Genomic DNA, 14,488 nt, shown 5'->3' with positions numbered 1-14,488 from the left:
TAGAAGGAGACACGCCCCTGACGACAATACAAGGGGGGAGGCAGCAACAGCCGAATCCCCAGGACTCAACCAGACAGCTCACACCGTTGCTATATTACAGAAACGAACTAGATCGGTAACTGTAAAAAAATAAAACAAATAATATTAGTACACATTCATTCCCCCGGGAAGGCTCCGAAGAGGAATCCCGAGGAAAAGGAACAAGAATTACACAACAGGCACGTGCCCTCACAACCACTTACACTCGCGGAAGGAGAGCTGTAACCAAAACAGAATTATAACAATTATAATTATGTAACTATGTAATTATGTAATTTAAAAATGAATGAACACTAAAGAAAAAAAAAAAAAAAAAAAAAAAAAAAAAAAAAAAAAAAAAACGAAAACCCCGAAAGGAATCGTTCTACAAGCTGAAAAATTAACAACTACAATTAGATTCATAAACTAATTGAGACAAAATGTACGGCGTAGCAACCCCACCCACACGGGAAGGAAGCTACAAGGGCGTAGTAAAACAAAACAGACAATGGCTGCCAAGCGAGGACCAAGACAGAGAGACGTCTGTCACAGTCCGAGCCAAAAGTGAAAGTGAGTATTCACCTGTGTGTGAGGGGGAGGAGGGGTAGCTAGCTACCACTCCCCTACCCCCCCGCTAACTAGCGCGGGGGTAATACACCCTCGTTAAATTCTAATGGCTCGCCATTTCAGCTACGCTAAAAGTAATAACCCTTTGTAAATAGCGTGGTTTGTATTTCGGTTACGGAACAAACTCTGATTCAAGGCTGATCTGGTTTTCCTGAGAACGACGAGAACTCCCAAGTCTTCACTGTACAAGTATAATTAACTAAGTTACTGCAACTCCCATGTACAGGAATACCACAATTGCAAAGTTCCATCAATAAAAGAGAGAGCAGCTCTGTAATAGACACAAAGAAAACACCTAAGAATCTGACATTAAAAATTGCCCAGGGTTAAAGTTTTATTATGCTCAGTTAAGAGTTGAAAGGGAAAAAGAAAGTAGCACCTTCCTCTCAAGGCGATATGCAAACACATAAGCAAACTAGTAGTATTCATGGTCCAAAGCTGAAGCCTGGGTGCTGGGGACCGGGAGGGCATTCAGCGCCAAGGTGCCACTAGGAATAAGCAAATATAGTCAAAATGACAAGTTTAGGTCAAGACAAATATTCAACGGGATATACTTTGCAGTCATCTATATCTCATGGAGTGAAAATTTTGATGTCATATGAATCTCAAAAGGTTTAAGAATTAAAAGTATGGCTGAATTTTTTGCACAAGCGTGGCCATCCCGTAGATAAGGAAATAAAAAAAACCTCCAGTAATACTGTACATTTATTTGATTTAGTACAATAGAATATTTTACATAAAATCATTTTGTTTAAAGAATTTGTCTTAAAAGGAAAGAAAAATTCCTGACTAAGCTTACAATCTTATCTTCTGTCCCAGACGAATAGAGCCCTGGGACTTGAAAATTATATAAGAACATCTTTCAGATTTCCATTTTATCTTGATAACGATTAATCATCTTTAGCATTCATCTCCAGACATTCACCCTTTGAATCCTAGAACAAAAGCTACATGTCCTTGGTTTTTTTTTTTTTTTAACAAACTTCAAAGAAAAATTGATGGGGTAACATAAAGGCATAACTGACAACTGCAACCACCAAATTTCAGATTTTGGTCAAATCATACTCTTTTCTACCTCAATCAACTAAATACTTTTAATGCGGCTTAAATTACCCAAAGAAAGTGATTATATCAATACTGCACAGCCATAACTTACCTTATAGCTTTCCCTTTAACATCCAATTTGCACCGAGTTGGATTTTCCATTTTAAAAGGAGAGTGCTTTAATCATACTTTGCCACACCTTAAAAGGAACAAAGGAGCAGAATGTCCACTTGATATAAAAAGAAGCAAAAACAGAACAAAACATTGCTTTTTCAAAAGACCATAATCTATTACAGTAAAGAGGAAGCTCCTATCAAAAATCAATTACATTCGCCATAAGGTCATGTGACCAGCATCTCGGAACAAAACCTTAGAAACAACAAAGATTTTTTAAGTAATTTTAAAAGAAAAGACAATTACAATAAGTTCTCACTAAGAAAAAATGTTTATTAAATGAACCGTATACAGTACAGTATATAAAAAATAAGGCTGTTCTGATAAATATATCAAAAAAGTTTGGATTGATATTCGTCATAACTTAAAAAAACTATTTGGACAAATGACACTGATAACGTATTACTCCCACTTTATTAGTAACACAGGAAATCTGGAGAGAGGAAAAAAATCAACTCAAGATGCATTTGAATAAGACTGCAGATCAAACAGAAGATCAACTTCTGCCTTCTGTAGGATGTCACTTTCCACATCTTTCAATGCCCACTTATGCTCTGCTATTTCTAAAGCTTCCCACTCAGCTTTGAAAGCGGCTTTTGGATCTTGAGGCATATTCATGGCAGCACCTGACATTTGCTCTTCCATAATACGGGCCTGATCAGCCGCTAGAAGAGAAAAAAACAGATTTCATTAGAAATATACTTAAATTTACTTCCAATATTTCTTACTGAAAGTTGATTCAGTCATATATTTTGTGGGGATATAATTAATAAGCAAAGAGAAGTTATTTTATAATATTTTTGAAGGTCACGAAACATAACTTTAGTGGCCAATGCAACAAAAATTAAACTTTGTCATCGCAGACATAATCAATTTCATTAGTTTTCCTAATTCACTGACTTTCGCTTGGTTCAGCATCTGTCAAAGTTATGAAATCATGTAATTGCTAAGAATAGAGATAAAACATTATACAATAACAATATTGCAATAATACTCACTATTGAAAATGGCTTTTATTTTCTGAGTAAGCATGAGATAATTAAACTGTTTGCACAAGATTTTGACAGGCCAATATATCAATAAGCTCACTAGTGTATTGGGATATAAAAAAAATTTCTTTCAAGAAACATGTCTTTGCAACATATTTTGTCCTTCATATATGTCTGAACACATTATCTGATCACAGAAGCGAGGACGGAGTTCCAAATTCTGTTTGGCAATACTTATACCCTCTTGCTATATCCATTGCTTCCTCACTCAGAATGCTAGACTATTATTTAAGAATTTGACCATGATCTATCCTCAAATTGGGACTATCTTCAAATATTCACCCACCCTTGATTTATATCTATAAATCCTTGCCACCAGTAAAGATGAGGACTTACTAGTATAATGATTTCTAGTTGCAGTTAAGTGTACAGTACTGTCAGGGGGGTAATGAAAGAGATTGTTATATGCCTTGCCTCTCTGTTTTAAAAAAATCCCGGGTCACCATATGTTCCTATTCAAGAATTGTGGTTTACAGTGATAACGATAAGAAGCGGAGGTAAGAATGTAAAAAGCAAAGCTACAAATGCAAAATTGCAGTATGAATGGAAAAATCATATAGACAGGGTGATAAAAAAAAATAGGTTGCAATAACCTCTCAAAACCTGATAGAAATGGGTTCTTAAAACAATTCTTCCTTTTGCTACTACTAGATATATGAACTCGAGCCCTAAAGAGTTAGGTTACATTCAAGTAACAAATCACAGCTCTCATTAGACTTGCAAGTTCCTAATCTTGATCACTATAAAAAAAATACCAGTGTGATGGAATTGTAAAAATCTTAAACGTAGTCTGGGACGTAATTAAGAACAAATGAGAATGAGACCTCATTTCACTAATCCAAATGTCAAATATAGAAAAAGATTCTATAGCTTTTGCAGAGTCAACATCTTCAAAACTGATATGATGATGGTACTAGATGTTTTAATCTTGTATTATTATTATTATTATTATTCTTGCTAGCTAAGATAAAACCATAGTTGGAAAAGCAGGATGCTACTAGCCCAAGGACTCCACCAGGGAAAAATAGCCCAAAGAGGAAAGGAAATGAGAAAATAAACTAACTATATGAGAAGTAATGAATAAAGAATATAAAATATCTTAAGATCCAAACAATGAAGAGAGACTTGTTTCAGCCAGTTCTATTTAAAAACATATACTGCAAGTTTCAACTTCCAAAGTCCCACTGATTCAACTGCCTGATTAGGAAGATCCTTCCACAATATGGTCACAGTTTGAATAAAATTTCGAGAATACTGTGTAGTGTTGAGTCTTATAATGGAGAGGGCATTACTGTTATACTGTAATTAACTGCATACCTAGTACTACGTACAGGAAGATCTGAATACAAAGGATGGTCAGAATTATGAAAAATATTTTGCAACATGCATAAAGAACTAACTGAATAACAGTGCCACAGATTAACATCCAGATCAGAAATAAATAATTTAATAGTCTGCACGTTTTCGTCCAACAAATTAAGATGAGAGTCAGCAGCTGAAGACCAGACAGAAGAACAATACTCAAAACAAGGTAGAATGAAAGAATTAAAACATTTCTTCAGAATAGATTGATAACTAAAAACCTTAAAAGATTTTCTCAATAGGACAAACATTTTTGCATTTTAAGAAGAAACAGAATGAACCTGTTTCTTGAATGTAAATTTGTAACCAAGAATCACACCTAAAATTTTAAAGTTGTATATAGTTAAAGAATCATTATCAATGTAGAAATCTGGTTATTTAGGAGCCATTGTACTTGACTTACAATCACACTTTGAGTTTCATGGTTCAACAACATGGCATATAATTTGCACCATGCACTAATATTAGCTAATTCTTTACTAACGAATTCTGCAACAATGGGTTTACATTAAAAAGATGGAAAATGATGCACATAGAGTAGCATCATCTGCATATACAACGGGCTTGTTTTCGAGGTCAAATTGGTGGTAATAATCACACCTAGAACTACCACAATCACATTTACCTAATGGAGTAACATTAAGTGAAAAAAGAACCTCTTCTCGCTAACTTGCAGAAAATAATAAACAACTTAAGAGGTAAGAAATTAGAGGTCTTTAAAAAAAAAAAAAAAGGAAAAATACCATTTGGGTCTACATCTCCATAAGCATTAAAGTCCATCAAGAGTGCTTTATTTCACACTGAAAAGATAAACTAGTTAGTTTAGCCTCAGTTAAAGAGGAATGAGGATTGAGTTTCTCATTACTCTACTTACTGTCAAACTCATCAATCAAAAGCGTTGCCTATTCCTTTGGACAATGATTGACAGAGCCAGCTGATTTAAGTAAAGCAGGAACTGTTAAGTCTACACCAAAGAGTGCAGGTTTAAGAGTAACCCACCACTTATATTTTGTTATAACTGTTCGTCTGCGGTGGATAACGTGGGAGGGTGGGCTGTGGCACCCTAGCAGTACCAGCTGAACTCGGTTGAATCCCTTGTCAGGCTGGGAGGAATGTAGAGAGTAGAGGTCCCCTTTTTGTTTTGTTTCACTTGTTGATGTCGGCTACCCCCCAAAGTTGGGGGAAGTGCCTTGGTATATGTATGTATAACTGACAAGAATTGACACCCTAAGGAAACTGTCTCTCTATCTCTTAAGAGCATTAATTTATGATGGGGAGTAGAGAGAGAAACCATCCTTGTAGAAAGATAGGTATCTATGGAAGTCAGGTAGGACTTACAAAAGGAAGCAAACTCTAAAGCCTTTTCCCTATCCCTTTCATAACCAGGGGACCAAGAGGGTGTCATAAAAAAAGTGAAGAAGGTAAGAGGCAGGACAAGGATTGATTGATTGAGAATAAAGATGAGGTACAAAAAAGCACTGGCATACTGCTTTTATTTACTCCTGTAATGCACCCTTTGGCATTTATCAAAGTAAAGTGATGTCATTAGCAGCAACAGTTACAGTACAGGATCCATATCAAAGCAAGAATCCTGTCAGATGCAGCAATACAGATGGCAAATTGATAACTGAAGTTGAAAGCTCTTATTAAGGGTCTCTCTTGCTTACCACTGGGTTTCCCATAAAACCTCTAGCCGATGCAGTAACATCCCTGACTGGTGAATGCCAGACTGTGGTTCAAGTACTGCTCAAACTCGTTAATTCCTTTGATCGCTGCAACCTTACCATCCTTGACAGCTAAGGATGGGGGGTGGGGTTAGGGGAGCCTATAGGTTTATCTGCTGAGTCATCAGGAGCCTTTGCTTTGTCCTAGCTTGGGTATAAAGGGGGCTTGGGCACTGATCATATGTATATATGGTCAGTCTCTACAGCATTGTTCTGCTTGATAGGGCAATGTCACTGTCCCTTGCCTCTGCCATTCATGAGTGGCCTTTAAACTTTTAAACTCCAAAGTTCTGAAAGAACTAACCCAATAAAGGTGCTGCAAGCTTATGAGTAGCCATAGGTGGTGTTTACATGAATGGTGTCTCTGTAATTATCCTATTCATGACGAGGAGAGAAGAGAGCATTTCTCTGCTACCCTCTGAACTCCATACAGTGCAGACCAAGAAGGTATAGGGAGAAGGCGGGAGTGTCTGGAGGTGAAATTATGAGTCTCCTACTTATTTTCCCCATCATCACAAAATTCGCAATCTTTTTTCAATGTTTGTTTTAGTGCTTAGTGACGTTTAAATACATAATACAACTCAATGTACATAATTTCTTACACAATGTGGATTTTACAAGGATATGGAATTGACAAATTCAAATTGCATTAATCCTTATTGAGAAAATTCATCTAGAATGAATTAACAATGAATACCAAGGTACCACTTTACTTGAAGTCTTTCATATAAATATTCAAAGAAAAAGACACCTAGCATACTTTCCCGAGAATTAAATAGACGAGAGCAAAACACAAATACTCGGGAAAGACTGTTGTTCTCATGTTCTTGGCTTATAGAACAACCAACCATGAGATGAAATACAGTACCAACTTGATAATAAAAGCTTCACAATCAAAGTCAAAGCTCTGAAGACCAGAGTAGTGGTGCACATGTGAAAGAAACGATGGCTGAAAAAAGTCAGGAATGCAGCCAAACAAGGGAGGAATAAAAAAGAAATTGAATAAAAAATTACCATTATTCTCTCCAAGCACAAGAGTATAGATCGACCGTAGCCCAAATACATTTAGGAAATACCATGACGCTGATGACACCCAGGATGCATCCAAGGACACCAACTCAATTCCTCTCTGTAACATGGGTTTGAATCGCAGTGTGAGAGGGAATGGTACCTTTGCTGAAAAGTTAAAAAGACTCCGTTACAAAACAGTCAAAGTTTATAAATGGAAACAAAATTAAAATAAGTATCAAATATTGTGGCCAAATAACAATAATGAAAATTACTACACAATGAGAAAAATTATCGGAATATTAATTTCATATAAAATATCTCATAAGTAAAAATAATACAGTTTGTATAGTAGAAGTGTGATTGCAGCATTATTCTTCAACAAAACTGAACCTATTCTGAACAATCAAAATTTCTGAAAGATCTGGTCTCATTCCACTAAGACTACAAAAGTATAGCATTTTTACCAAGATCAAATTTAAAAACATAAACTTATTACTTGTACATATTGACCATTTGCTTGAATATTTCCAAAATGAAAATTACTAGTTCCCTTACTCAGATTTTTTTTTGACATGCTAATAATCTATAAATATAAATGGAATAACTACTTATACACAATCACAGCTTAACATTTTCTTATAAATAAAATAATATACAGTACAGCATCTAAATAAATAATCCCATTTCTAAACTTTCTAAAATAATGTACAATTTTCATACTGTTGTACTATTCTCGGGTGTCAGTTTGAATCATCCGTTGAAATACAAACCTCGCTTTTCTTTCAGCACCAGGAATAAGCATGAGATTGGTATGAAGTGGTATTATGCTTAAAGAATTCAGGTTTATGCATATAGGCAAATTTCAAAATGGCCTTTGAATTTTACATTCGTTTTTGAAATCCAAACGCATATTCTTTAGGTAGAAAACTTGCTCCTAATTAAGGAAATTGTTTTATGGAACATGACTGAGGTCATTATGTTACTACACATAAGTGTCAGCTACCAAGTTATGAGTATAAGAAAAGAATGACTCCAAGCCAACAGGGCCCAATTCCTACTGCTGACTGAGTGTATACTGTTGTTGCCTTCAAACATCCAGGCAGACTATTCCCGGTATCTTTTGGCATCTTTGGTTCCTGGTTCTATGCACAGTACACATTGGTCAGAGTGTTGATAAGCACAACACCAAAAGTTCAGTATTTAGCTTACCATGAGCCTGATATTAGTACATAGTGGACTGGTGAGATGAGGATCATTCACATTATACAAGAGACTGATTGAGTTCTGAGGAACCTATGCTTTCTGAAAAGATCCAGGCAGAATTGGAATGCTGAAAATTGGCTCTTATGGCAGTTTTTGTTTTCAAGATGTGCCATTGCAAAACTGGTTTTCATAATTGGCTGATCAAAAGCTAATACTCAACGCAAAGCATTGATTAATACAGGGCTTGATTTCAAGTTCATCAGTCCCACTCTAAAGGAAGAAAGATTTCCAAAGTCTGTACCTCTATGAGCAGTTGCATTTTTTACATGCTTATTACCCATAAATATTACCGGACCGTGCATGGGAATCAGATTTGAATTGAAATCACCACAGGTTTGACCTTCCTGGACAAAGTCTTGTAAGATAATCACTTAAGACCCTGACTACACTAACCACCATTCTTAATAGTTAGGTCACTGAGGGGAGCCAGACTAGAGTTCCCCTGAATGGAAATAACAGAGGGGGAAGAACTCAAAGACATGAAATAAGGCAAAGGTCATTCCTGACATAATGAACAAGCATCAAGAACAATAACAATGAATACTATAATACAGTATTAAGCTTCACAATTGAGTCAAGGTGATCTGGTACCAAGAGTGGTGTGTGTGTCTACCTGCCACCAATTAACAATATTGTAACAAAGCTCCAACAATATTTATCCAGCTCATACCAGACTACTTGCATCAAAAGACTCTGATTTGTATTTTTGCAGAAACAATCTGCAGTTTGTTCAGAAGAAGTATATAAACCTTAACTTTGTAATACGAGAAACTTGTTCCAGTGGAGGTGTTGTTCCTTATGTAAAATGCAGGAAAAGTTGCCTGTGCATGAGAATGCAAAAGCTACAAAGCAAAACACTATCTAGAAATGTCTGCTTCCTAGTCACTTAAGTAAGCAGGATAAAGCTTTCTTCTGTAAACTCTCTATACAGAATGGCCTTTATTATTGCATAGGGTAATAGGGTCCTCTGGAAGTTTAGTATTTTTAGTATGAACAGTGGACTCTTAGAGGAGTTTAGGGGAACCTATCCCTCCCATTAATGTATGGAAGAGTTGCACCTCTCACCTTCTACATGGAAGCTCTGTGCATTACAATTAAACTACACTAATCCCAAAGTATAAAAGCATAATCTTAATACTACCTTCATGTAGAAACCCTATGGGCTGTAGCATTATGCTTCTCTAACTAGGGCTGCAACTTCCCTAGTAATAATAATAATAATAATAATAATAATAATAATAATAATAATAGGAGATACACACTGGTAGATATTATTAAAACTCCCAGGTAAAAATTATCCCTTGTTTAATGGAAGACAGTACATCTTCAGATAAAAAACTCTGTTATGCAACTCTCACTCATCAATTGAGAATCCCAACAGTTGACTGTCTGAAGTACTGAAGATATGTGGGGAATGGGACCATACACACTACTACAGGGTACTTTCACTTAGGAAATCTTGTCCTAAATGATACCAATACAAGAGAAGCCTTCATGTCCAAGTGAAACTTGGGTAACTACACAGCATATTGAGCTGCTGCCACAGGAACTATGGAAAAGGTGTACAGTACAAGGACTTGTGGGTAACATTCCTCAACTAGAACAATCCTGGATTAACTTATGTAATTAACAGAACTGTCCATTCTCCTAGTGGTCTAACACCTACAGACATCTTTTTTTTTCATACCAGACATCTTTTTTTTTCATACCAAAGCAACTAAAAAGCCCTTCATAAACAATTGAAACAGAATAATCCTTGATACTTAAATAAAGGGTAATGTATCATCCTCCTCATTGGATGATTGGTGTAACCTACTGAACACCTACAGAAGTCTTGAAGGGTATGGTATTCCTGGATGCCTTCTTCTACTAATGGACACTGATAGATCCCCACATTAAAGCCCAAGGTGTTGGGATCCTGACCTAGGAGCAATCATGTTAGTAGAGCAAAAAGTCGATAATTGACACTGGTTGATATATGGCCGTATTTTGTTTTGTTGAGAGGCAATACATTCCCTTCACCTTGGAGGGCTCTATAATCTCCTTCGTTAGTGCTGTTGAAACTCCTGCCTCTCACTCCACTTGTTGTTGCTCTTCCAGTTTCATACAGTCCTTGGAGGGATTATGGAAACTGGTTGGAACTATCCCCTCCCAATATTTCATCAATACCTCCAGTTCGCTGTACTGCAGAGCAGTGACATGAAACATACGGCAGATAAGGAGAGGTAATAGTTCATGTACGTGATTACTAAGACCTTCCCTCACACTCACCATGTAAATCTATAACTGAGGTGTTAACAAGCTCCAATTACTGCACCAGTCTGCATGCAAATACAGCATTACTATTTTAAGAAAGAGGTTTGAACACTGTACTGGAACAATTTTATTCTTAACTTTACTTCAAGCAAATACAACTTACTTGTCACAAACCCAGAAAAAGTCCAATTAATCCAGCCACCAATGGCAATCATGGGTACAACATTTGTTAGTTGTCCTTTCAGCATCTCTACCATCATGTTGGGGTCAGTCATAGGCTGTGGTGCTGCTGGTCTTTTCACATTTTTCAGGTAACCTGAAAAAAAAATGGGAGGAAAGAACAATCAAATCAAATGCACACAAAACATTCTTTAGGTTTTCAACATAATAAATTTAAGCTTAATATCTTTCTCTTATTATGCTTTATGACAAAAAAAAAACGAATCAAATAATTCATTAAATTGTCATAAGAATGAAATACTTTCTGCAAGAGTGGACAACAATAAATTAGCTAGTGGGACTGAAATTCAGAAGACAAATGAATAGATATTGATGCTAGAGGCAAGAATTTTCTAAACTACATAGTATGTTACTCTTTCAAATACTTATACATTTACAAAATACCTTTCACTCAATCACATTGAAATATGCTCAGCCCTTATCATTTTCTAGTTAGATATTTGTTAATTTGATGTTTAGCAGGAAAGCTTGCTAATTCCATAAAGTGATATTTTAGGGTATATTTGTTTCACACAAACATAACACTGAAGATGAATGCCATACAGCAGTACAAGTGGAACAATTTAAATACTTAGGATCTATTAAAAGTCAGGAGGGAGGATGTGAGGCTGATGTTGAGAATAGGACAAAAGTAGCCTGGTGGAAGTAGAGGGAGGTAGCGGGAGTGGTACATGATTAAAAAAATGCCAATCAAGCTAAAGGTCAAAACCTATAGCGCAGTCATAAGACCAGTGTCAATGTACGGATCAGAAACGTGATCTCTAAAACGAAAAGAGGAAGCAAAGCTTGTTAAAACATAGAAGAAAAAGCTGAGGTGGATTATTGAAATATCACTGCCAGAAAGATTGGAAAATGATAAGAAGAATGTCAGGCGTAGTAAAGACGACAGAGATAATAAAATTGTAACGACTGAGATGGTAAGGGAACGTGTTGAGGATGGATGGTAGGGAGGGAGTGAGGAGGGCTTGGGAGGGAGGGAGTGAGGAGGGCTTGGGAGGGAGGGAATGAGGAGGGCTTGGGAGGGAGTGAGGAGGGAGTGAGGATGGATGGTAGGGAGGGAGTGAGGGAGTGAGGATGGATGGTAGGGAGGGAGTGAGGAGGGCTTGGGAGGGAGTGAGGAGGGAGTGAGGATGGATGGTAGGGAGGGAGTGAGGAGGGCTTAGGAGGAACCTGTTGGGGGGGAAGATCAAGAGGGAAGCAGAGAATTAGATAGTGAGATAAGGCGAAGGATGATATGGAGAGAAGGGGTTTAGTGAAAGAGGATGCCTTTGATAGAAGGCAATGGAGAGGGCGCATCACGCAACCGACCCCTTAATGTAGGGATAACGGTGAGAAAGCAGAAGACAGCACTACAATAACAAATATACTACGTACCAGACTCGTCATTATTGAAAAAATGTCTTCTCATCAGAAAAGACTGCTTTGGGAGGTACTTCCCATTTTCCCGCAACATTCTTGCCCGTATCATGGCTTGGCTGAAAAGCAGATGGTACAATGTTACATTAATTTTATGGTCTATAAAACATCATAACACATGCTTTAAAAATAATCAAAAATTGCTAAATCTTAAGCTCTGATTATTATTATTCATTGCTGGCTATATTGAAATTATTGCGACTAAAGTACAGTATCATCCATTCTCAGTGGTATATTTTCCTTATTACTGTATACAAATCCTTACAAAAAAAAATTGTATATGGAAAAAACTGAATTAAAACCAGGCACAATCAAACATAAGAAATATAAAACACAGCAGAATGTAGTTTATCATACAACTCCATGGGTGTACCGAGAATTCCAAATCTTTATACTGTACATCAAAAAAGATTTTTGATATGCAACCAACAATTAGTCAAGCAAACATTTTCAATGCATTGGTTCATCATTCGACCTATGTTACTAGGCATGGCTGTCTAATTGTATATTGGTGCAAAATTAACCTATATAATACCATATAAGCTAAGCATACGATGGGTCACTTACGGTAAAAATACAAAACTTTAATTTCTAGCCAAATACATGAATCATGTACTTTTTGTTTTATTATAGTTACGGACAGAAAAGCTTTTCTACTAAAAAACAGACAGATATTTCCTTTAGAAAAACATCCATTTTCTTTGGAAATGACCTTATCTTCACTGCAAATAAAAATAATTATCTAAAAAATAATAATCAATGGGGTTAGCATGTACAGCTCAGCAAATACCATTTGTCAGTAGCCTACATAGGAGTTTGGTGTTTATTTTTTCCACGAGCGAAGCGAACGCACAGTGGGGCAAATACCATTAAATTCCTAAAAAAAAAATATCCCCATTCTTGGATGGTTAAACGGGTTTTTTGGCTTATTTGCTGTTGAAATGAAGGTCAAATTCAGTGAGAGCACATTAATTGCTACAGGAAAACTATTCTTTCTGTTCAAAATGTTGTTCCGTCCAAAAATATAATCTTACTATATATTTTCCTACTCATTGTCTTGTGTTTGATTTTCAACTCTATCGCTAAGAATACCAACGCCCACCGGGGTGTATGTATGATAGCGGTCATCTGAATGTATGATGGCAACCAACTAAGAATACAGCAGTGAAAAGTGGGTCACAGGGCGGCTTTAGCGAACACCAACCCCACCCTAGGTAAGTAGGTTAGACGGCTTGTACGTTACGTTGGGGGGGGGAGATTAGGTTAATTGGTGTCCATTTTCTATGCACAGAGGAGGAACTGGCCGCTGATATACAAAGGCTCCTATCCGCCATTAGGTAAGTACACGGCTTGTAGGTTAGGGAAGTCTAGGTTAGGTTTTCTATGTAGGTAGTAGGTCCTCTCCGTCGCTATACAAAAGCTTCCTATTCTATAATTTAAAATAAAAAAAGTATTTTGACCAGTGAAAGCTTTTATAGGACCAACGAAACGGATGTAGATTGGTGGGTAGAGATTGACTCCGGCATTGAATAAGGGATGTTTAATCTCATTTTATTACGGTAAATAAATGAGTTATTGCCAATCAGCCGTTCTACAAGCAACCCCAAATCAAGAGTGCTTGTATTTTCCTAATTTAGATCTAACAGATGATAAGCTAAGCAATAAAATATTCTATTTCTAATAAGGTTAGAATACACCGTCTGACATCCTAGGCCTCCAAAATTTCCTCCACTCCACTCACCTGTCTTGCACTTGCTGCAAATCAACTTTCTTTTGGGTCGATATAAGGACACTCACATAATGTCTGACTATTCCACATAAAAATGTGATGAGTACAATGGGTAAAAACACCCATATTCGAATATCGGAATCTAGCAACAGTTCTGCCATGGCTTAACACGGAAGGTGATGTTTGTTTGTTAAAGAGACTGTCATTCATGAAAGACATGTGAAACAACATCAATCGAGGACTTCATTTTCAGAATTCAAGAGTTTGGTCATACAAAAATGGCAGCTATTATTACTATTATTATTATTATTATTATTATTATTATTATTATTATTATTAGCTAAGCTACAACCCTAGTTGGAAAAGCAAGATGCTATAAGCCTAAGGGCTGCAACAGGGAAAAGTAGCCCAGTGAGGAAAGCAAAATAGGAAAAATAAAATATTTTAGGAACAGCAACAATACCAAAATAAATATTTCCTATATAAACTATAAGAACTTTGACAAAAGAAGAGGAAAAGAAATAAGACAGAATAGTGTGCCCGAGTGTACCCTTAAGTAAGCTTCATTTAGGCGT

General features: G+C 36.5%; 1 protein-coding gene across 1 annotated transcript; it reads right to left on the bottom strand.

Annotated features, from left to right (window-relative positions):
• Positions 1 to 1,337: 1,337 nt before the first annotated feature.
• Positions 1,338 to 14,114, bottom strand: EMC3 (ER membrane protein complex subunit 3). The gene is made up of 5 exons (XM_068356742.1): positions 13,926 to 14,114; positions 12,143 to 12,243; positions 10,692 to 10,844; positions 7,013 to 7,174; positions 1,338 to 2,528 (listed from the first exon to the last, which is right to left on the bottom strand). Exons 1-5 carry the CDS (start codon positions 14,072 to 14,074, stop codon positions 2,320 to 2,322), a joined length of 774 nt encoding a protein of 257 aa, XP_068212843.1. The 5' UTR covers positions 14,075 to 14,114; the 3' UTR covers positions 1,338 to 2,319.
• Between the last annotated feature and the right edge of the window lie 374 nt (positions 14,115 to 14,488).

This window comes from Palaemon carinicauda, chromosome 33 (genome assembly GCF_036898095.1).
Source record: "Palaemon carinicauda isolate YSFRI2023 chromosome 33, ASM3689809v2, whole genome shotgun sequence".
Classification (NCBI taxonomy): Eukaryota; Metazoa; Arthropoda; class Malacostraca; order Decapoda; family Palaemonidae; genus Palaemon; species Palaemon carinicauda.
The sequence above is the reverse complement of the archived record's forward strand: the minus strand, read 5'-3'. Positions and strand labels throughout refer to the sequence as shown.

What these genes read in the sequence shown, in the direction of transcription:
- EMC3 (XM_068356742.1), bottom strand. Translation starts at nt 14,074, where the DNA reads ATGGCAGAACTGTTGCTAGATTCCGATATTCGAATATGGGTGTTTTTA. An exon ending in TTGCAGCAAGTGCAAGACAG is followed by an intron (nt 12,244 to 13,925) that starts GTGAGTGGAGTG and finishes TCTGCTTTTCAG; the next exon opens with CCAAGCCATGATACGGGCAA. An exon ending in TGTGCTTGGAGAGAATAATG is followed by an intron (nt 2,529 to 7,012) that starts GTAATTTTTTAT and finishes TTTCTCTTCTAG; the next exon opens with CGGCTGATCAGGCCCGTATT.